Source organism: Halichoeres trimaculatus, unplaced genomic scaffold, assembly GCF_033239565.1.
Source record: "Halichoeres trimaculatus isolate MK-OKI-2021-1 unplaced genomic scaffold, fHalTri1.1 fHalTri1_scaffold_19, whole genome shotgun sequence".
NCBI classification, from domain to species: Eukaryota; Metazoa; Chordata; class Actinopteri; order Labriformes; family Labridae; genus Halichoeres; species Halichoeres trimaculatus.
This window is the reverse complement of record NW_027437197.1, coordinates 15,697,625-15,719,866: the sequence shown is the minus strand read 5'-3', so window position 1 is coordinate 15,719,866 and position 22,242 is coordinate 15,697,625. Positions and strand designations below refer to the sequence as shown.

At 42.4% G+C, this 22,242-nt stretch overlaps 2 protein-coding genes across 5 annotated transcripts in view; one reads left to right on the top strand and one right to left on the bottom strand.

Annotated features, from left to right (window-relative positions):
- The first annotated feature begins 1,158 nt into the window (after window positions 1–1,158).
- srpx (sushi-repeat containing protein X-linked) lies at window positions 1,159–18,643 on the top strand. The gene is made up of 10 exons (XM_074694652.1): window positions 1,159–1,440; window positions 9,826–9,882; window positions 12,230–12,418; window positions 12,630–12,806; window positions 14,551–14,677; window positions 14,776–14,897; window positions 15,181–15,360; window positions 15,487–15,620; window positions 17,806–17,927; window positions 18,027–18,643. The coding sequence occupies exons 1-10, from the start codon at window positions 1,380–1,382 to the stop codon at window positions 18,208–18,210; spliced, it is 1,353 nt and encodes a 450-aa protein (XP_074550753.1). The 5' UTR covers window positions 1,159–1,379; the 3' UTR covers window positions 18,211–18,643.
- The window catches only part of sytl5 (synaptotagmin-like 5), a 38,709-nt gene continuing 35,076 nt past the window's right edge, over window positions 18,610–22,242 (bottom strand). For all 4 annotated transcript variants that reach the window (XM_074694648.1, XM_074694651.1, XM_074694650.1 and 1 more), the window contains one exon: window positions 18,610–21,889. In XM_074694648.1, the coding sequence (XP_074550749.1) occupies window positions 21,747–21,889 (143 nt within the window). In that variant the 3' untranslated portion in view covers window positions 18,610–21,746. The remainder of the gene's footprint in view (window positions 21,890–22,242) is intronic.

Sequence of the window (22,242 nt, the reverse complement as noted above, 5' to 3'; positions counted from 1 at the left end):
GGGTGCCAGACTGAACCGATCCGCTCTCGGGAGGTGGAGCAACACACTGCAGACGGTTGATTGGTCAAAAGACTCGTCACTCACCCCGACAGCGGCTGCATTTCTCCTTGCGGCTCACAGACTTCTCTGAAACGAAGCTTGATTGCACTTTGTAACAGAGAGTTACATGAAAATCACAGAGAGAACGAAATGCTGTATGTCTTCCATTCGTGCTCTTTGTTTACTGTGTCGCGTTTTCTTCTTTGTTGGATTTAATCGCGGGGTAAGCTGCTACGGCGTCGCGCTATTGTTTACCAGCTGTGGCTTCCGGCATGCGGCTTACACGCCGCCCACCACGAGAGGGCACAGTTTGCTGTGGAAACGCACACGGGATCAGACTTAACTGTCCCAAACCGTCCCAAACCGTACTGAACCGACCCGTACCGCTTGGTGGAAACGCAGCTTTAGTGTGAAGATCCTTACATGGGTGTCTGGAAGAGCTCATGTCGAAACTCTTTCAGGGCAGGGGAGAAAAGAAAAAGGGGTTTGCCTCCCAAGGAGTGTTTTTTGAAAATTGGGCTATGAGAAATGGCATTTGTATTTCCTACTTAGAAATACTGATGTATTTCACAAGCTAAAGTTGGTACAACATACTGGCCCTGTAGAAATGTTGTAGCTCCTCAATTCCATTTTTTTAAGCAAAAATGACCTCAAAAATAGACAACTTTCTAAATTGAGAGAAATTGTTTTTCTGTTTATTTATTGTATCCCTGTTAGTCATGATCCACTGGTGCAGCAGGGAGGGGGGGAGGGACAGAGGGTTGTTGTTTCTTCTTTTTGTTGTGTTTAAAAATGAAAAATAATAAAAAGAATTTTTTTTTAAAATAAGATAAAATAGACAACTTCAATTTCACCCTCAATGCGGTGAAAGTTCAACCTAAACGTCCTCCATAAGATTTTCCACTTTTAACAACTTCTAGGTCTGAGATGAGCACAGATTTGTTCATCTAAAAGAAAAATCACCTAAGTGACCCTAACATGACTTTTTATATATATATAAGGAATCCATTTTTCTGTGGTGGTTTCAGGTTCCTCTCAGTCTTTAGGAGTGATAGAGGGACTGTAGTCAGTAAACACGACTCAGAAACGAGGTCAGGGGCTCTGGGATCGATCCCTGTTGTTTCAGTGTGTAGTGGTGGTAATGGAGTCCATGTCACAGTTGACCCACGGGGGCTGGCACAGCCTCGTGTCGGTGACAGGCCGGCCTCCTCTGTATTTGGAGAATCCTGCCTTGTTTCTGGAGCAAGAGGCGGGCCTTTGGAGAGCAGGAATGCGCTGGAAGTTTTCCTGCAGAAAGCTCCCCTTCACATGTTGAAGAAGGTCTCTGCTCGACTCTCACTATGGACATGTGGCCGCTCCTGATCCTGTTTGTGCAGCTGTGCGTCTGCTCCGGGTATGAAGGTAAGACCTACAAAGACCCCATTCAGGTTTTTGATGCGCTGAGATAAGTTTGTGGATAACGGGTTGTTAACCTGAAGCCTGCGTTGGGATGTCACTGGTCTGAGGCTGGATCCGGATCAGGCGCTGAGACGGTTTGAGGTCTCTTTTACGCACGCTTTTGAGGTTTTTATCCTCCTGCCGGTTACTGGTGGACCGCGGTTATGTTTACGTGGAGGGGGAGGAAAGCGGGGGGAGTACAGTGTGCATCTGGGGGACGTTTCCCTGCACAGAGCACGTCTGTGGCTCTAATGAAAGCCCTGAAACTTCTTTGCAGTTCAGGTTGAGTTCTCGCTTTCCTTCGCCCTTTAATTCAATGCTTCACTGAAAGCGAGCCTTTCATCAGGTCTGAGATTAAACTGCAGGAATGGACTTTCACATCTTGTTAATGTTGGTCTGCCTGGAAGGTTTTAGGAGCCTTTTAGTGCTGAGGTTGTGTCTGGGTGATGAGTAAAGGGAAATGAGTCAATGAAAAGCTGCAGTGATGGCTCATTGATGAATCTTCCAAAAGTTTGTGTAATGCAGTTTGACTTTCTCAGGAGTTTGGACAGTTTTTGTGAAATGCAACAAGAAATGAGGACATTAGGAGATAAAATGCACCCTAAATGTTCTCCTGTTTGTAGGGGAAAATTAAATGAACAAAGTTTATTTCCTGCCGAAATAAAGCTTCTAACATGACACTCAGAGGTTGATGGATTCAGACAGAAGAGGCTCTGTAGCCTGCAGTGAGGAGCTGAAATGACTTCAAAGTTCAAGTCTAGATGGATGAGCGTGTGTGTGTGTGTGTGTGTGTGTGTGTGTGTGTGTGTGTGTGTGTGTGTGTGTGTGTGTGTGTGTGTGTGTGTGTGTGTGTGTGTGTGTGTGTGAATGACTTCACTGAGGCTCACTGCTGCTGTATGATCATACAGGCTCAAACATGAACGCAGGCTTGCAGAGCAGATTTACACTGACAGACTAAAGACTGCCTGTGGAGCTGAGGACTGAGGTGTGTGTGCATGTTTACGAAGAGTTTATTTGCATTAGTTCTGGTGATCAATTAGCTCTTTTACCAGCTCAGTTTTTCATGCATAGTAAGAAATACTTGATTTATTTGTTGTTGTATACCATTCTGCTTCTCCTGCTACAACTCTCATCATGTTTTCTGTGCAAATTCTTTGCATGGTGTGCGTTAAGGTCAGATACACCTCAAAAAACAAGAAGTTACTTCAGAGAGCCTGCAAGTATTTCTACTGGGAGAGAGAAAATACATTTAAAAAACTAGAAAAGCACTCAGAGAGCACAGACCTCCACCAAGCACCAGCACTTTGATTGTGACGCAACACTTTAGTCCTACTTTAATGTTATACTCCCTTTCAGCAGACTGTCTGCTACAATTTGGTGTTAGTTGCAGGTTTGTACCATAATTTGTTACCTGACAGTGTTGAAAACTATGATGACCCAGTACATATTTCATATTCTGGATCTTAGTATCCAGAACATTGCCAGGATCTTGATCCTACTTTTACTTCTGTCAGAAATTATTATGATCTTGTCTTGTATTGTTTTGCAAAGCAATCCGACCATTTATGGTGGAGTTATATACACATATGGTGAAAACAGCCCTATCTCACAATGATAAAGACTTAAATACTTCAAAAGAAATCCTGGATCCAAAATCTAATCACTTCTTCCTTATCCCATTTTGAACGTTTCCTGAAAACTTCATAAATATCTGTTTGTTACTTTTTGAGTTATGTTGTTCACAGACAAACAGACAAACTCTCCCAAAAACATAACCTCCTTGGTGGAGGTAATAAATCTCGTAAAGTAAAAGAGGAAAACTCAATAAACAAATCAGAAAACTTGCGACTCACCTTCATCTTTATTTATTAATGTGGAGTCATGAATATGCAAATGCTCTCAATATCTCCCCTGACCCTGCTCTTGCTTTTTCTGCAGCTCAATTTGAAGTCAGCGTATTGGCAGTGTAATTTATTTCCTGCATTAATAATTTAACAGATAGAACTTTGAAGAATCCAGCAAAAGTTTTTTTTTTGTTTGTTTTTTTTTAAACAGATCTTTTCCTTCTCATGACACCTGAAAACATCTGAACTTCAAGGAGCGTCAAGGGAGAAGAGTGCACTGACCTAATCTCTGCAGATAGATTTAGCAGAAGCTTTGTCTTACGCACAGAGAGTTTGAGCAGCATGTTGAGCCATTAAATAAAAACTGATGTGGATAACAAGAGTCTTTAGCTAGTTTCAAAACAGCTGAAAGAAAGAAAAGCACCCATGTGTTCTGAAAACATTGAACACACATTTACCTCCAACATCAGTGTTAATGCTGCACTTACCTGAAAGGGCTAAATGATGTGGTGGAGTTGACCTTTGGAGAAAGTCAAGCTTGAGCGTGAGTTCTCCACCCAGTTTCTCAACAATCTGTCTCTTTAACTCGTCAAAACTGGACTCTTGGCTTCATTTGGCTTTGCTTCTGAAAAGGATAAAAAGAGATCCAAATATCAAAAGACATGAATACATTTCACGCATCCTCACACACTGATCCCCCTCACAGAGAATAAATCTACATGTCCAGTGTGCTTTGACACAGTTTGCTTAACTTTAACCAAACAGGTCTGATGTTTATCATTTTGTAAAACAGATTTACCCTCCAGAACAGGGGTTCCCAAACTTTACCATACCAAGGCCCCCCAAACAGCATTTGCTTCTTGCTTGGGACCCCCTCTAGAAACCAACAAACTTTGCTTCAAAATATGAAAAGAAATTTCACCTTTCAGAATGTATTTTTTTAAAAACTTTTATTCACTTTTCAATAATTATAAAATTTGTTAAGAATAAGAAATTATAAACAAACGCAAAGTAGGTTGTGGCAAAAGGGAGAAGGCATTTCAGGGCTCTGTCAGCCAATGTGGGGTACTCTTTTCTAAAATGTAGTCAGTAGTTAGACAGGGAAAGAGCCTCAAAGCTCAGTTCAGGTTTTTACATAGCTTATTACAGTTTACAGTTTCATTTAGCAGACGCTTTTGACCAAAACATACAACACAAGCAAGTATTTAGACAGAAGGAAAACCTAGTTAGTGTGACAACAGTGCTACAAATTATTTGGCTGCAGGTGCTGCCATTAAGTGCAAGTTGTTGTTTTTTTTATTATTTATTATATTTTATTTTATTTTATTTTTATTATTATTATTATTTGTGTGTGTGTGTGTGTGTGTGTGTGTGTGTGTGTGTGTGGGGGGGGGGGGTGTTACAATAATCAATAAGTCAGCAAACCACAATTAATTGCTTAACAATATTCAGTAGTAGTGCTAAAAATCACAAGTGCTGAGTCTTAGACCTACTGACTTCTACCCCTGAGGGCAAAGAGGAGAAGGGTCAGCTTAAGTGCACAAGTGTTCCCTGAACAGATGAGTTTTCAGACGTCTCTTAAAAGTAGGAAGGGACTCTGCGGATTGTATAGAGTTAGGTAATTCATTCCACCATTTTGGCACAACAGAGGAGAAGAGTCTGGCTAGTGATTTGGAGCCGAGCTGGGCTGGGAGCACCAGGCGTCTTTCACAAGCAGGCTCAAAACATCAGGTCGACATGGATCACAACATTGTCATGTCGTTGCAGCTGTCACACGAGGTGCAGTTAGGTACAACCAGAAACTTAAATCTGATAATTATGGCACTTTAAATGTTAAGTGTTACACGTTCAGGATAAATTGTTATGAACCCCCCCCATCCCCACCCACCCCAGTGCCTCCTGGCTGGCCCCCAAGGCCCCAGCCCCCACTTTGAAAGCCACTGCTTCAGAAGACTAAAAAAAGGTGCACTTATTGGGAGCCAAAATGCGTGCTAAAGTGCCCTCCTGGCTGGCAGAACACTAAACTGCCCCTGCCCTTCAAAACATCAGTGCATGCCACTTTTTACAGATGTAGTTTGGTTTGTCAGCCTCACTGAAGAGGCTGCCTGCAGTGTCCGCAGACACCACCTTTCTATATTCTAAATGAGCCTTTGATGTGTGAGAATAATCTGTTGGTCGCTGTGAAACAGCACACACTGAACATTTTTAAAATGATTCGTTTGAAGCATCTGCACACTTCATCTTACTCAGCTGAAAGCAGTGACTGGAAACACACCATCAATAAACTAAAGACACAAACTTTATTGCTTATTTAAAAAAGAGAAGTTATCTGTTCAACCACATCCATGTTTAAAACAATCAAATGCACACACCAGATGTCAGCTGGATAATTCATATAATGATAATGATAATATACGAGTGCAGCTCGTAGTTATTTTTTGTCCCTCACAGTGAAGTGTTGATGTGGATAAAAAGAGCAGCAGCAGTTTCTCCCTCAGGTTCAGAATTTGCTGATGTGATTCTGCAGCAGTTTGTTGTTCTGCAGCATAAATGGGACAGACATCATTATGCAGCTCTGTTATAACTGTATGCAGAATTGAGTGATAACAAAATGACATCCTTTTTGTTTTCTGTTCTCTTCTGCTTTGTTTGCTTGAAGCCACACTTGAGAAATTCATGCAGAGCGAGTTTGCACATAATGAGAGCTTGTATGGTGGGCTAATTGGAATATCAAAGGGGGAAATCACTCCGGGGGTGTCAGAAAGACAGGCTTTTATGCTTTCTGCACTTTTAACATTTTGACATCTTCCTCACAAAGAAACTCTCTCACGTAGGAGAAATAAACAAGATGTTTGCTGCTGATCGCGCCTTACCTAGTAGATGGATTTATTAAATATGAACGAGGGTGTCTCACATTGTGAGCTCTATTTTAGCAAAAAGGTTGACCCAGTTATTTTTTCAGTCTGAATCCTGTAGTTTTTGCTTTGTCAGAGAAAAATCCAGGAAAGAATATTAACACAGCCCCTGGTTTGATTATTGATGAAGGTGCTCATTCAAACAGGTTGTAGTTCTTCTTCATCAGACGAGGTTCAGGAGATGTATCGGTCAAATGTAAGGAAAGAGAGTTGTTTTGCTCTGACTTGGTGTTGTGATCCTCTTGGGTTTAATAAATGCTGATAAATCTCAAGCTTTTTGTGCTCAGTGCTGCACCCTCAAAACTGGAATCGATAACAGAACTGATTATCTGTGCCAAGAGAACAGTCTGGGCTTTAGACTGTTTCATTCAAAGAGTTAACAGGACAGATCGTGCTTGTTGAGACCTATACGTGGAGTATATGACGGTTTAGTAGCTGTGATGTTTGTCCTCCAGTAAATCTTTAATACAGCTCACAGATGGAACAAGCATTAAAAAGTTAGTGCTGTAGAAACACACCTTCAGGTTGTTTCCAGGATTCATAACTACTTGGATTAAAACTGAAATACCAAAGCTCTTTAATTCTAACAATGTGCTTACAAATATTCTGACATTTTGTTTATGCATTGAAGCCTAAACACACTCACACCTGGGGGTTTGAGAGTTAGTTTGGTGAAGAAAAGTTTCAGAAAATTTTAGAAATATGAAAATTACAGCCACAGAAATCTCCTGCTCGTGTTTTTTGCAAAGCTGTATGAGCACTTTAGTTGCAGCTCACTGATGCCTGATTTTAAATCCAAATGTCTCAATTTCTCAGGTGGAGAGGCTCGAGTACATCACGCATTTTGTGGCGTTTCCATTGACTACTCCCAGGACAGGTCCCCAAATTACTGACCCCGTACCGTCCCACTTTTTGGTACCCTTCTGTTGGGAAGCCAGACATACCAATCTAAAGCCACGTTTCCACCAAGCAGACCGGTTCGGTTCGTCTCAGTTTGGCACGCATTTTGTGGCGTTTCTACTGATTTATCCCGGGACAGATCCCCAAATAACCAAGACGAGGCGTCCCACTTTTTGGGACCCTTTCGTATGGGTGCCAGACTGAACTGATCTGCTTTCAGAAGGTGGAAGGTGGAGCTACAACACTGCAGACTGTTGATTGGTTGGAGGAATCGGCACTTACCGTGTAACAGCGGCTGCATTTCTCCTGGCGGCACACAGCTTTCTCTGAAACAAAGCTTGATTGCACTTTGTATCAAAGAGCTACATGCCAATCACAGAGAGGACGAAATGCTGCATGTCTTCAATCTGTGCTCTTTGTTCACTGTGTCACATTTTTCTTCTTCGTTGGATTTATTAGCAGGGTGAACTGTGTCGCGCTGCTACGGTGTCACGCTATTATTTAACGGCTTTTGGCATCCGGCTTACAAGCCGCCTACCACGAGAGGGCACAGTTTGCTGTGGAAACTCAAACGGGATCAGGCTCAACCGTGCCAAACCGTACTGATCCGAATCAGACTGCTTGGTGGAAACACGGTTTAACCCCAGAAGGTGGAGCTAGAAACACTGCTGTCCATTGATTGGTAGAAAGAATCACCACTTCCTGTGTGATAGCGGCAGCTGTATTTTTCCTGGTGGCACACAGCCTTCTCTGAAACAAAGCTTAATTACGCTTTGTAACAAAGAGCCACATGCCAATCACAATTTCAGTTTTATTTAATTGTAAACTCTTTGATGACTCAAAATGATTTTTTTTTTCATTTTGTTTTGTCAATGTTTGTTTAACTTCACATCCTCACATCACTTCCTTCTGAAAGTGGAGCCTCCAAGAGAGTTGGCTGAGAGTGGAGGTCTGCAGCTGGACCCCTCTCGTCACCTTGTTATCTTTCCTTAATTTTTGTTGTTTTTTTCCAGATAAAGCAAACAAGCATAAGAAAGTAGTACAGCTCAAAGATAATGAACAATAGTTCATCTATACATCCTCATGTCACAAAGGTACAAAAAAAACAGTTCATACAGTAGAGGTTCAATGTCATATACACAATCCATTTTCCCAGTTTAGAGGGAAAGTCAACCTTTCCATACCTTCAATTTGAGACACAATATTGATCCAGTCAGTCTTTGTTGGAGGATCAAGTTGCAGCCATTTTTGTGTTATAGTTTTTTTTACTACTTATCTTTTTTTTTAAAAAGTGGGTAGGGATGTTAGCAAGATAGAATTTTAATAATGAGCAGTCAATCCCAGCATCAAAAATGTCTTGTAAAGTCCTGGTCACTTCCCCCCAATAACATTGCCCTCTCGTCATCTGTGTCTCCATGATGACTCCTCTTGACCAGTGATTGCAGTCTTTCTGTGACCCAGAGGGTGACGGGTTAACTGTGGTATTAAAACAGAGATTACATACAAACATTACTCCCTTTATACATCACATCCTCTTTGCTGTAATCTCCTGTACACAGAGTTAAACTTATTATAGACTGAGCACAGAGGAGAAAAAGTCGTTGTTTCTGATAAAGACTCAGTAACTGGGCACAAGTAGCTCCCTTTTCTGTTGTGTGAATAAAAAACTGATCAGTCAACTGGTGCATTTGTTTCACACACACACACACTAAATTATTTTCCCATATCGTTCTCGTCCTCCTCCTTTCTCAGTGTTAAGAACCAGATTCTGAAGTTTCCCCATTAGGCGTCAAACAGTGACTCACTCACTGTGTGAGTTCTCTGTGAGCTGACTGTGAATGCCCCAGGGCTTGTGTGTGTGTGTGTGTGTGTGTGTGTGTGTGTGTGTGTGTGTGTGTGTGTGTGTGTGTGTGTGTGTGTGTGTGTGTGTGTGTGTGTGTGTGTGTGTGTGTGTGTGTGTATTAAATTACCTGCAGCGTTTTGGTCCAGACTGCTTCTATTAAACTCACCAAAAAGCTAAAATGAAGAATGACGTGTTGACTCGTGAGATTTGCTCTCAGTATGGTCTCCAACGACCAAAAACAGAGGACACATTCAAGCTGAGAGTCATCACAACTCAGAGCTCCTTCCTCAACATTTCCCTCCTGAAACAATCCTCCACTCTCATCACAATTCTCCTCACGTTCATCTCTTAGCAGTGTCACTCAGCTGTGTCCTCCTCAGCCTCCTCTGACAAATGGTTTAGTTCCTCTTGGATGATGATGTTTTATGGCTAAAATGTCTGTTTTCTCTGTGAAAGTTGGCTTAAAACAGTAAGTATGACCGTAACTGTTTAAAAACAATAAGTTTTAAAACAGTTCGTTAAATAGGGACCCACAATGAAAGAGGCTGTGGGTCGAGCAGAATAAATCTTTGAATGCTCCACAGATTTATTCCTCCAAACCAGCTGGAAAAGGTGGATCTTTTGAGATTTATTCCATGTGTAGTTGTTCTTTCCAAAAGATCCAGACCCCCACTAGAGCCTGGATCAGATGTACAGTTGAGCAATATTTAAAAGCCTGTTCTTGGAGCTGGGGGGCCCCACAGTTCAACCAAGGACAACACTTTCAAATATTGCCTAACATCTTGGATGCATGCTCCCTGTCTCCCTCTCGTTGTATTAGCTGCTTTGTCTTTTCTTTTGTTCTCAGGGTCAGGACATTATGCATACGGAGACGATGAGGACTGGTACTCTCGCAGATCTAAAGGTGACTACATGTTCAGTTTTACATCAAGCACATGAACAAGGACATCATGTTTGAATAGTGAAATAGATTTAAGATTCAGGGGGCTGCTGTTGCTGCATCTCTGGAGAGTTAACCCCTCTGCTCTTAAAGTGACAGCATCAACGTCTGATGAAGGGTATTTTAGAGTAAAACAGATCACAGATTAATAAAACGATGTGAATCCAGTCCTGATATCTTAGAAATAATAAGAAATAATGACAAAAGCCAAAGGGATATCCCCAATGTATTTTTTTTTCATAATTTCTCAAAAAATGTATATTCCCAGGTTTGACCTCAGTAAATCTGAACTTTGACCAAGTTACATCTCATTTCTTGGAAAGAAATAGAAAAACTAGAAAAGCACTCAGAGAGTGCAGACCTCCACCAAGCATATTGTGATAGTCACCAACACTTTAGTCCTACTTTAATGTTAGACTCCCTTTCAGCAGACTGTCCTCTGCAATTTGATGTAAGCTGCAAGTTTGTACGATAATTTGTTTCCTGACAGTGTTGAAAACTATGATGACCCAGTACATATTTCATATTCTGGATCTTGATATCCAGAATATTGCCAGGATCTGGATCGTACTTTTACATCTGTCAGAAATTATGGTGACCTTGTCTTGTATTGTTTTGCAAAGCAATCCCACTATTTATTGTGGAGTTATAAACACATATGGTGAAAACGTCCCAATGTCACAAAGATAAAGAATCTTTAAAAAAAAATCCTGGATCTTGACGGTGATCCAGATCACCTCCAAATTTAATCACTTCTTCCTTATCCTATTTTGACAAACAAACTCTCCTGAAAACATAACCTCGGCTTGTTGTACCCCTTCAGGTTTTTCACTTTTTTTTGGAGATTTTTTTTCATAGTTTCATTGAGGAATTTTCATTTTCAGATTTGATTTCAGTGATTTTAAACCACTCAGACCAAGTTTGAAATAAAAAAAAAAACGTAAATTTTTAAATAAATAGAGGGCGGATCAACAGGTGTGAGATGAGACACAAGTGAAACTAATGAGTGCAATCAAGACAGGAAGTTTAACTAAACATGTGGAGCAAGAACTACAAAATAAAACAGAAAACACCAAAGACTTGATGTGAGAACACCAAGACTAATAACTAATTTCTTTCAGAAACACACGTTAAATCCATGAGACTGAACAAAACACAACAGACAAGCTAACACACAGCACAGAAAAGTATTAGTACTCACGATGTCCTGAAAGAGTCGTAACTCAACGGCAGGAAGCTCAGTCAGATGACTCAGTTATGTCAGTCGACGCGGTGCTTTAAATTTGGGTCAGATGGACGTGGAACATCATCACCGAGGCCAAACCAAACTCTCCCCCTTATGTAAAAGCTCAAACGTAGTATTATTTCTTCTTTTCCAGCGGTTGTGGAGATTCAGCCAACACACACACACACACACACACACACACACACACACACACACACACACACACACACTCACAGAAAGAGAAAAAGGGAATGCAGGAGGCTCGCTGCGTAATGAATACTTATTTATATTCCAGCTGGAAATTAGCCGACTGGTGTGCATCTTTCACTGAAAACATTTGTGTGTGCAGAGTTTGTCCTGAGCCAGCAGGAAATAAACTGCAGATTCTGACTTTCCTGTATTGGAATTCAAACCTTGTGGCCCCAAAAACTTGGCCTCAAACTTACATTATTATACACAGGCAGCACAGAGATTGGGCAAGGTGATTTCATAGGATAAGAAAAGCTGGCGAGGAAAGCTGCTTGGCTTAGTGTAGCGTAAATATAGAAAAATGGGAAAAGAGGAAGTTTGGCTGCTTCAATTCTAAGAAAAATGGCCTCAAGTCGTCTTATTTTAAACACCCAAACTGTTTCAGAGATAAGCCTGACAGCACCACGTTTAAAAGACTCAGGTTAGGTACGACTGTAGCTGGTGATAACTGTGGTGTTTAAGTATTAATAAGGAGCAGAAATACGCTCACAACAGAGAAACTACCTTCCCATCACACTCTCTGAAATTGCAGTGCGCTCCCCACATTATTACCCGTCTTCTCCCTCAGTGAGAGCAGCTCCCTCATGAGACCCTGTTGGATCATGGGAGGTGACAGAAGAAGGTAATTAGAAATCCACCGTATCTGTCTGAGCTCAGATGATGGGTGGGTTTTTTCATTTCCACACTTACAAAGAAACTCACTGAGCTCTACCGTCCTCTGGTAAGTTCCTAGTGTTAAACGCTGACAGTGAAGGCTGTGCATTAAAAGGAATATTGGTTCCTTGATGCAACAAAGGAAAGGTCAGCGTGCAGTAGCTCTTTCTCCTCCGTTTGCAGGGACTCCGTGGTGTGCGCCGATAAAGCTGAAGCATGGTGACGTGAGTTGTCGCGCACCAAGAGGAGAGCACTATAGGAACGTGATGGGGACACGCTGCAAGATCCGCTGCAAGCAGGGGTACGAGTCGGCGAGCTCGGAGGTGGTGTGCATGGCCAGCAAACACTGGTCATCAAACTACGCCTGCAGGGGTGAGAATGCCATCTCATGCATTGGTTAATGCAAACTATTCACTCTAAGAAATTATGATATGCAAGCAATGAGTGGTATTTATTGTTCTGGAAAAGCCAAGGCAGGGAGAGCATCAGCAAAGACCAAACAAAGAGAGCATCAGTGAAAATACATATGATACTGGTTAAGAAAGATCTTTCTGCATGAGTCTAATCAACCTCTTTCCCTCAGAGATCCGATGCCCCAAACAAAACATGCCGGCTAACGGTGGCTACAAGTGCTCAGACGGCTCCTACTTCAACTCCCGCTGTGAGTTCTTCTGCTCCCCTGGATTCAGCCTGAAGGGCCAGAAAATATCGACCTGCCAGCACACCAAGATGTGGAGCACTGGAGTCCCCACCTGCGTCGGTAAGACTGTTTTATAGCACAATATCATCCTCCAGCTTTTTGAGCTGCATAATAAAACCCCTGGAGCAGATAATAAGATTCAGGTAATATATTGTTGGCTGGACAAATTATGAACATAAAGAGTACTCCTGGTAAAACAAGATAATAATACTAACAATTGGAACAAAACAAGCACACAAACACACAATGTGTCACTTATTAAAACAGATGAATACATCTTCTCATCTGTGCAGCCTGAGCATGGATAACGACTCTGATAAATCAGTACAGAAAACATGAATAGCGTTGTGCCCTTGGTAACAGTGGTGAATTGTGTGGCTGTGAAAAAAAATTCCTTGAAAAATGACATGAATATTGCATATTTGAAAAGACATACCAAGCCAAGTGTTTCTTTACCTGACCCTGAATCACTTTATTTTCTCTTGTGCCACCTAAAAATGCTTTTTATTGTCTCATGTAAGCAGTTATTCCGCCTGATTTCAGCATCACACTGCTTGTCACTTATTTCTACTTAACCCAGTAAGATTTGGTGCCTTAAAGCTCTTGTGAGGAGTTTTAAACTGGTTGTGAAACAGATTGAAATTGGTATGGATTCCTTTTTAGGATCTACAAAAGCAAACGAAACCATCAGCAGTAAGACTGACAGTTCCTGAAAATGCTGTGAGGGGTTTGGTGTCAGAGCAGGTGATCCTCAGCACAGAGCAGAAACAGGCTGTCTTCACTGATATTCACTATGAGGGACTCTTTAGACTGGTTAAAGAAAGCAGGAGATGATTTTACCTTAGGATGTGCAAGACAAGACCAGAAAAGAGGGGAGATGTACATCTTTGCCTGCAGGGGCCGCCCAAATCAACATAAATAGAATAGAATAGAATAGAATAGAATAGAACTTGTACTTCATTGTAACAAGTACAGTGAAATTGAAGTCACAGCAGCAATCAAGAAAACAAAAGTAAGCCTGTCAGTCAAAAAGTCTCCAGTTCAGCCAGTCTCCACCTCCACAGGGTCCAGGACTGAGCTTCTTCAGCAGTCTGTTCAGTCTCTGTCTCCTGGATCCTGTCTGCTCACAGCAGGTGAAGCTCTTACAATGTGGTGTTGGTGTCTGATGTTAGCTCCATTAGCCATGTCTGTGAATAGCATGATTCTACTCTGCCCTCTGGTATTCCCTCTGTTGCTGGGTTAGCACAGCTAGCTCGTCCATCTTATTGGAGATAGATCTAGCGTTCCCAATAACAATGGATGGAAGGACAGGTCGATGTCGTCACTTCTAAGCTCACACCTGAGAACCAGCACGTCATCCCCACCTCCTTCTCCTCACCTTGTGGGTAAACATCAGGCCTTGCACCAGTTAGCATTGACATGCTACAGGCTGCTAACAGCTGATTTCACATGTAAACAATGCAGCCATGGTTACATGTAGGATCTCCAGACAAACACAGGAGAAAAAGTAGTAAAAATATCACTGAAGCCACAAAATTTTGGTGTCCATGACCAACAAATGAGCCATACAAAGTAATGATCCCCTCCAAATACAAAGGTTATGAAAAGGAGATGAAAAAAAAACAAGAAACGGACAAAGAAGAGAGAGCTGCTGTAAAAGGCAGCCACAGCCAACAGGGCTGCGCCTAGCCATAAAGTAACGCTCCTAGCAGCAGCTTCATATAGAAGAACTACACTTATCCTTCCGGCTGATAAAGTCATTGTATTATTGTGAGGATATTTTTCTCTGTCTTTGTTTCTGTAGATATGGACCCTCCAAAAATCAAGTGTCCCAGTATCAAGGACAAGTGGGCGGAGCCTGGAAAACTGACAGCGAGGGTGAGCTGGGACACACCCGAGGGTGTAGACTCTGCAGACGGCATCCTGACAGAGTCAGTCTTATATCAGATACTCCTCAGTCATTCCTGTTATACTCTACATGTGGAGATTACAGAGAAAAGATTAAACCACAGCCTGTCTTTTATTTCAGCGTTATCCTGAAAGGAAGACCTTCAAAATCAGACTTCCCTGAGGGACTTCATAAGATGTCCTACACTGTGTTTGACCGAGCAGGGAACAAAGGATCGTGTCGCTTTACTGTCAGGGTGCGAGGTGAGCGTCTGAAAGCAGATGAAGAGATGGAGGCCTTTTGATTCTGTGCAGCTTGATCCTCAGATACTGAGGAGTCTCCTGCAGAGCATCATTCAGATAACCACAGTGTGTAAAGACCAACTGCACATAGAAACTGCAACTACAATCCTACACGTTAACATGAATCCTTTGTTTCCTCACAGTTTGTAATTTGGTATGCATGTTTTTAATTAATTTGATATCGTCCTGCTCTGTGTGATGTAACCTGATGTTCTTTGTATTTTGTGCCTCTCTTGTTGTGCAGTGCGCCGCTGCAGCCCACTCTTTGCCCCAGACAATGGTTACATGAAATGTGACAGCGACAAGGACAACTACGGCGCCTCCTGTGAGTTCACCTGCACTGGAGGCTACGAGCTTCAAGGCAGCGCTGCCAGAGTGTGTCAGTACGGACTCACCTGGTCTGGCGTAGACACCAGCTGTGCAGGTAAACAGAATAAACTCTCAGCCTAATATGTAAAAACTAAAATAGAACAGTCTTTTTTATCTTATAGAAATAAAAAAAAGTAATGTTGCAGCTTTTTTTCTAAGTCATCCCCTTGTGTCCTCGCAGCCATGAACATTAACGTGGGCGTGCGTACAGCTGCTGCCTTGCTGGATCAGTTCTATGAGAAGCGACGGCTCCTCATTATCTCGGCCCCAACGGCTGCCAATCATAATTACCGCTTCCAGATGACCAACCTACAGGTGAGACGTGACTCACTGCAGAAACAGAAGTTATCGTACGTGGGGATGAGGGAGATGCAGAGAAAAGTGTCACAGCAGGGATTTGCGTCCCTGCTGTTGTTCACAAAAGCTGACAGCGGAGTGTGTGTGTGTTTCTTTAGTGTTTGGACGCCTAAGTGAGACAAAGTGCTGTGACAAATAAAAGAGGAAAGGGCAGTACACATGTGCAGGAAATGTCGCAGGGAGAAATGAATGATAGTGACTCCAGTTCTGATAAGGTTATCCTCAGGGTGGATGTTTCTCCAGCTCATCAGAGACCATTAAGTCAGAGGCCTGTCTTCAAACTCTCGACCTGTCAGAGCCATCTCAAAGTCACCTAGAAGTTTAAGAAAACACTTATTTCAGGTCTGTGAAACGCTTTATTTTAGCTGCGGACCCTTTTAGGCCCCCCGCTCCACAAACCCCCTTCTCTCTGTTTCTCAGCTCACTAGGGACCTGTTGGGGCAGGGCTATCGGCAAAACTTGGTGTTTGAGGCCCTGCTCATCCAGCATGTCATGATCTTGATTCTTATGCAATGACCTGATCATTTTTTGTGAAGATCTTGTTAAGATCTCTTGTTATTTTAGGACAGGGCGGTTTGATCACTTTACAGATTCAGGGATTTCTCCAACATGAATGCATAGAAGTTTGAAAACCTCCACACATTTAGTTTGAAAATCCAGCATTGTTACTTTATATCCATGTTAAAATACTCTAACTGACCAAAAAATAAAGTTGCCACACACACTCTTTTCTTTTGTTGGACCACTTTTAGCTTTGGTTACGGAACGCATTCGCTGTGGCATTGTTTTGATAAGCTTCTGCACTAACAAACGATTTATTTCCATCCAGTGTTGAATTCGTTTTTCACCAAGATCTTCATTGATGATGGCAGAGTCTGACCCCTGTCAGTCAGCAATCAGTGAGGCTAACCAGAAAAAAAGGCTTCAATTTGCTAGGGAGCACAAAGATTGGACTCTGGAGAATGGAAGGAGGTTATGTGGTCCAATAAGTCCAGGTTGAGCCATCAGGGTAAGAAGAGAGGCAGATGAAGTGATCACCCATCATGCCTAGTGCCTACTGTCCGAGCCTGTGGGGGCAGTGCTATGATCTGGGGTTGCTGCAGTTGGTCAGGTCTAGGTTCATCAACAGTCTGTGCTCAAAGAATGAGGTCAGCTGACTACCTGAATATACTGAATGACCAGGTTATTCCATTAATGGGTTTTTCTTCCCTGATGGCACGGCCATATTTCAAGATGACAATTCCAGGAGTCATCAGGCTCAAACTGTGAAAGAGTGGTTCAGGGAGCACGAGACATCATTTTCACACAAGGATTGGCCTCCACAGAGTCCAGACCTTAAACCCACTGAGGATCTTTGGGATGTGCTGGAGAAGGCTTTGCTCAGACTCTACCATCATCAACGTGACGTTGGTGAAAAATTAACACCACTGGATGAAAATAAATCTTGTGCCATTGCGAAAGCTAATCCAAATAATGCCACAGCAAATGCGTGCTGTAATCAAAGCTAAAGGCAGTCCAACGAAATATTAGAGTGTGTGACCTTTTTTTGGTGGTGACTTTTTTTGGACAGGCAGTGCATGTGAAGCATAATACCCCCTCTTTAATGTCAGATCTCAGCTAAAAAATGGAAGTTAAAGGGAGGATTTCTCTGTGTGCTGAACATACAGGGGGATAACACCCCCTCTCTGTGCATATCAAGACTGTTTATCTTTGCAGTGAGTCACAAATCTGCTGTTAATAAGAAACAAACAGCGCTTGTAGCTGTACATTATTGAGTCACAGCTAGTCGTATGTATGTGCACCCCTGGGTCGTAGAGGAAAACAGAGCAGTATCCGCCTCAATCCACCGTCCTCTGTCTCTCTCTGTAAAGACATGAAACCCTCATTGTTCACAGGATCGACACCTGGAGAGGATTAACCACATTAGGAAGATGTTTTTCTTTTAAAGGAGCAGGGTTTGAATGAGGAGGCTGATCTCTAATCGCAGCCCTGGCGCTAAGTAGCTAACTTTGCTCTGACAGAGTTTAAATCCACTGTTGTGTACAGTGTGCTCAGTGTTCCTGTGCCAGCGGAGGAATCAATATCAGAGCTATAAAACTACAAAACTCATCGATCTGCCTCCATCTCTCTTTCTGTGGAACAGCACGCTCAGTGTGGACTGGATCTGAGGCATGTGACAGTAATTGAGCTGGTTGGGACTTACCCAGCACAGATTGGCCGAATTCGTCACAGCCTGCTGCCCCCTGCTCTGTCCCTGCAGCTCAGGTACACACACACACACACACACTCACACACACACATACACACACTCTTATGGAACGTGCTCCAGGCCCTAACCGAGCTGATGTGCTGTGTGTCTCCTAGGATACTGCTCCGGATTCCTCAAAGGTCTTTCCAAATGGTGCTGATAGACAAGCAGGGCATGGATAAGCAGCGCTACCCGTTCCCGATCACTGCAGCTGAATTATTCACCACCATCGACACCTTCCCACTCCGTAAGGATGAGATTGTGCTCCAGCAGGAAGCGGGGCAGACCTGCCAATCATAAAACACTCAGACTCTCAGAAACCTTTGATCCTTTTACTCCTCAGAGCTTCTTCTTCCAATCCTCGTCACACACTCCTACCTGAGCTCATTCAGTCCTGTGTCCAGAGGGTGTGTGTATGCGTCTGTGTGTGGTTATGTGTGTGTGTGTGTGTGTGCAGTGATGGATCAAGCAGATTCCTGTGTCTGTTTTTATTATTATTAATATTTTCAAAGCAGAATTATTTTATACAATTTTGTACAAAAGTCTTTTTACTGTATGAACGTCAAACTTTCTCCTGTCTTATATTTATGTCTCAAATCTCTGATATGATGTATTTTGACACTCTCTGGAAAACTGTTACATGGACAGGAAAGGACAGTGACCGAAGCATTAAAAGACAGACAGTCGCTCTATGGAAAGATGTGTTTATTGAAAATATTTCTGTCACACATTTGGGACAAAAGAGTCTTGAATATGTGAGTTTGATGCTCTGAAACCAGACACTACAGAGACAGTACATGCTGTACATCAAGAGTTTCATCAGGTATTGCACAAGCCTCTCATCTAAAGTATGTGGTACAGTTAACACCATGGGTTATTACTACAGTTGTGCTGTGAGAGACTGTGTTGCTCTTGTAGTTTCAGACCAGACAGGGGCCAAGGACAAGCAGACAACATCGGCATCCGGTATGAAAAATGGTTGTTCAGGATTTTAACTCCAGCCTTGTTTTTTTTTTCTCTGGATGTTTTTTTTTTTTCTCTGGGTGGTGTGATTTATAGCGGAGTGGATCTCAGAGCTCGCAGCGACAGCAACAAGGTTTCTGTCACTGGCTCATTATTAGGCTCCCCCTGAGAAGAAAAGCTCGGTGCTGACTCACTCCCGAACACACAGCTCCTGTCTCAAGGTTCCTGGAAACACACTTAATGTCACACCTCCTCGTCTGAGTTCAAAGTGATGTCAGTATCAGTGCTTTATATAACCTTTTGTTCTTCTAACATTATCTCATCTAAACCATGCAGCTTCTATTATCACACTGATACAGTGCTATGTTAATTTACATTTGAGCTACTCTAAATGCGAACTGGTTGAATTTTCTTTTTCTGCGACTTACAGAAAATTGATTTTATGATTCAGCAACAACAGAAAAAAGAACATAAGAATAATTTTCTTTACATTGATCAAGCAACAACAAGAGTCTGCAGCAACGCCAACAGCTACTTTAGTGTTCTTCCTCTCTATTAGCTTTCTCATGACAAAATATTTCCCTCCAAACACTGACCTCTAAACAAACTTGAGGATATAAAATGTGATGGGAATTGAATATTCATGTCTCAACACCTGGAAGAGAAACTGAACAAGACTAGATACTCAGTGGCCCTCGGGTATTTTGAGTTTGAGACCCCTGACTTATCAGGGTATCAGGAGGCTGGTTTCTTAATTCACTAGCAAGGACCACATGATCAACAGGATGTAAATTGTCAATAATTACTGGTTTAATTGGAGTAATTTCCTGAATTTGATGTTTCTCACTGTTTTTCATTTAGAGAAGCTAATAATAGCTCCAGGGCCCAAAACATGATCTTAAAAGATGCTATGAGGAGGATCTGTTTTAATTGCACTCCCTCGCCACCTTGTTACCCGGAGTTTCTGCACACTGTTGTAAATGACTTTGAGCTAGGCGTGTGTTTGTTTTGGAATTATATGGAGTTCGGATCGAAACAAATTTTCTTTCTTTAAAACATCTTTTTACTGGATACAATGCGCCGAGGTAAGGAACTTAAAAGTACAGCTATGTAGCCCAACGGTTTGAAACGTGACATCAAGTAAATGTAGCAGCCGGCTACATGCTAGCAACATCCGCAGTCAGCTGCTCTGACGTATCTGTATGCTAACATGACAACAAGTTTACACTGTCAGTTTGTAAGTAGTTTAGTAGCCGTTAATATTTAGCGCAGCCGGTAGTCCGGTGCTTTCAGACGTGTCTGTAACGCTAATGATTCCTGGTTAGCTTTGTCCTGCCAGTCAAATATCAAGCACAGCTAACGTAACCTCCCTCTTCATTTTATCGTTAGACTCTCAAGTTTGAACAGACCACTGCAGAATAACTGCTGACTGTGGGTTATAATGAACATTATCACAAACAGCTTCTCCCCTGTGTTATAAAGTGATACAGTCCGAGCTAAAGGCTAATTAGCCTTTCGCTTGGACTGTATCACTCTCCTGTTCAGCTTTCTTCTGCCCTTTCTCTGACTGACCGTTAGGCCCCAGTTTCCACCATCACTACAGAATTAATCACAGAAATATTTTTTAGCAGAGAAAAACACATATCTCTATGTTTTATCTCTTCTCACGACTAAACTTCGTTAGCCGGGCTGTTGTCCTAGAGACCGAGACGTGCCGCAAATCAATCCGGTCCTGGTCGACCCAAATTGGGCGCAATGAAGTAGCGTTTCAAAATAACCTGTAACCAGCAATATTGATGCTGATAATCTCATTTTAAACGTGGATTACGATCAGGCATTCGTCTAGAAGGGAGACTTTTTCAAGATCAAACTCCTCACAGCCCCTTTAAGGCCCGACATACAGAAAGAAATAATTAGAAGACAAAATGTGGGAAGGAGATAGTTTTGAATTTAAAGAGATGTGATTGAGATGTGGTCCTGCTCCTGAAACTTTGCGCTCCAGCATCACATTGAGTCGAATTGTCCAGATGTGTTTTAGTGGATTTTGAAATATTGTTCATGTAGAGAGCAAAGAGGATGTTATACCAAAACTTCTGTCTGTCTTTAGTGACAGAGAGTTTAGCCTTTTCATCAAACACAACAGATAAAAAAACATGCCAGTGCAGCTCACAATCTTTTGACTCCGCTCCCTCTCATGAGGTGGTCAGTCAGACTGTAAACGAAGCAGCACATGGGACAGGAAGTCTTCACTGGTCATCTAACTTCTGATTAAACTAGAAGATGTGAATAATGTAGACGTGAGACTTTGGTGGATGTGTTCAGAGGTTGAAATGTTAAGGATGAGATAAAACGCTGTGGCTCTTGGACATGAATCATAAAAGTCTTCAGTGCTATGATTAAAATTTCACCCTTGATTGATCATCCTGGAATCTCGGCGTGGTCGTGTGCTTCAAACCTGCTCGCTGTAAAGGGAATGTCTAAGTCTTTATGCTTTGATCTGAGACTCTTCTCATGTTTTACACCCGCTCTCCGTCAGACACGTTTACTCGACACTGCCTCATGAATCACAGAGACACAGATGGACACACCAGGACTCACACTGTGTGCTTATTCGTTGACTAATACGCAACATCATCTTCATATACAGTGGTGAATAGCAGTGCGGGGTAAGGGGAGCACATGTGGATGAGAGGGTAAGGCATGGCTGGCTGTTCTACACTACTGAAGGATCAAAACTAGAGCAGGATGAGAGGACGGTCTTTGTTCCTGTATGAGAGGGTTTTTTTCATGACCGTTCCACCTTCCCGTCTCTTCTCACACCTTCACTTCTCTTATCTTCTTTTTTTTACTCTTGTCTGAGCTTTAAAACCTTCTCATGTGTTGCACCTGGCCATGCTTGATCGCAGCATCAGAGTACACTCCTGAGGGACTTCTGGGTTTTCAGTCATGCGTTGCCACAGCCGCTGTTCCTCCCCGAATGAGTCCATCCAGTCCACCTCGTTCCCGTAGCTTTTGCCTGGAGGGAAGAGGAGACAAGCGTGTAAACATTTGTTTTACTTTGTTGGATCTACTCGGGAGGCCTGAGGACATCCACACTCCCTCGCCGCTCCGGTGCTGGATGTAAGGTAAAGTGATATCCGTCTGTACGACTGGAAAAGGAATGACTTCAGGTTTTATTGTTTGTTTCCATCAAAGCTGCCAAGATCCAAAGTATTTCCAGCTCGATCCTCACTTTCTAATCAGTCTCATAAAGAGGCAGAGATAAGACAAGTTCTGTGAATAATTTAAAACATTTGTGCACGTTTTCAGCCAAATGACAAATCCTCCAAAGGTCTGCTCAGCACAAAACAAACTCAACTGAATAATTTA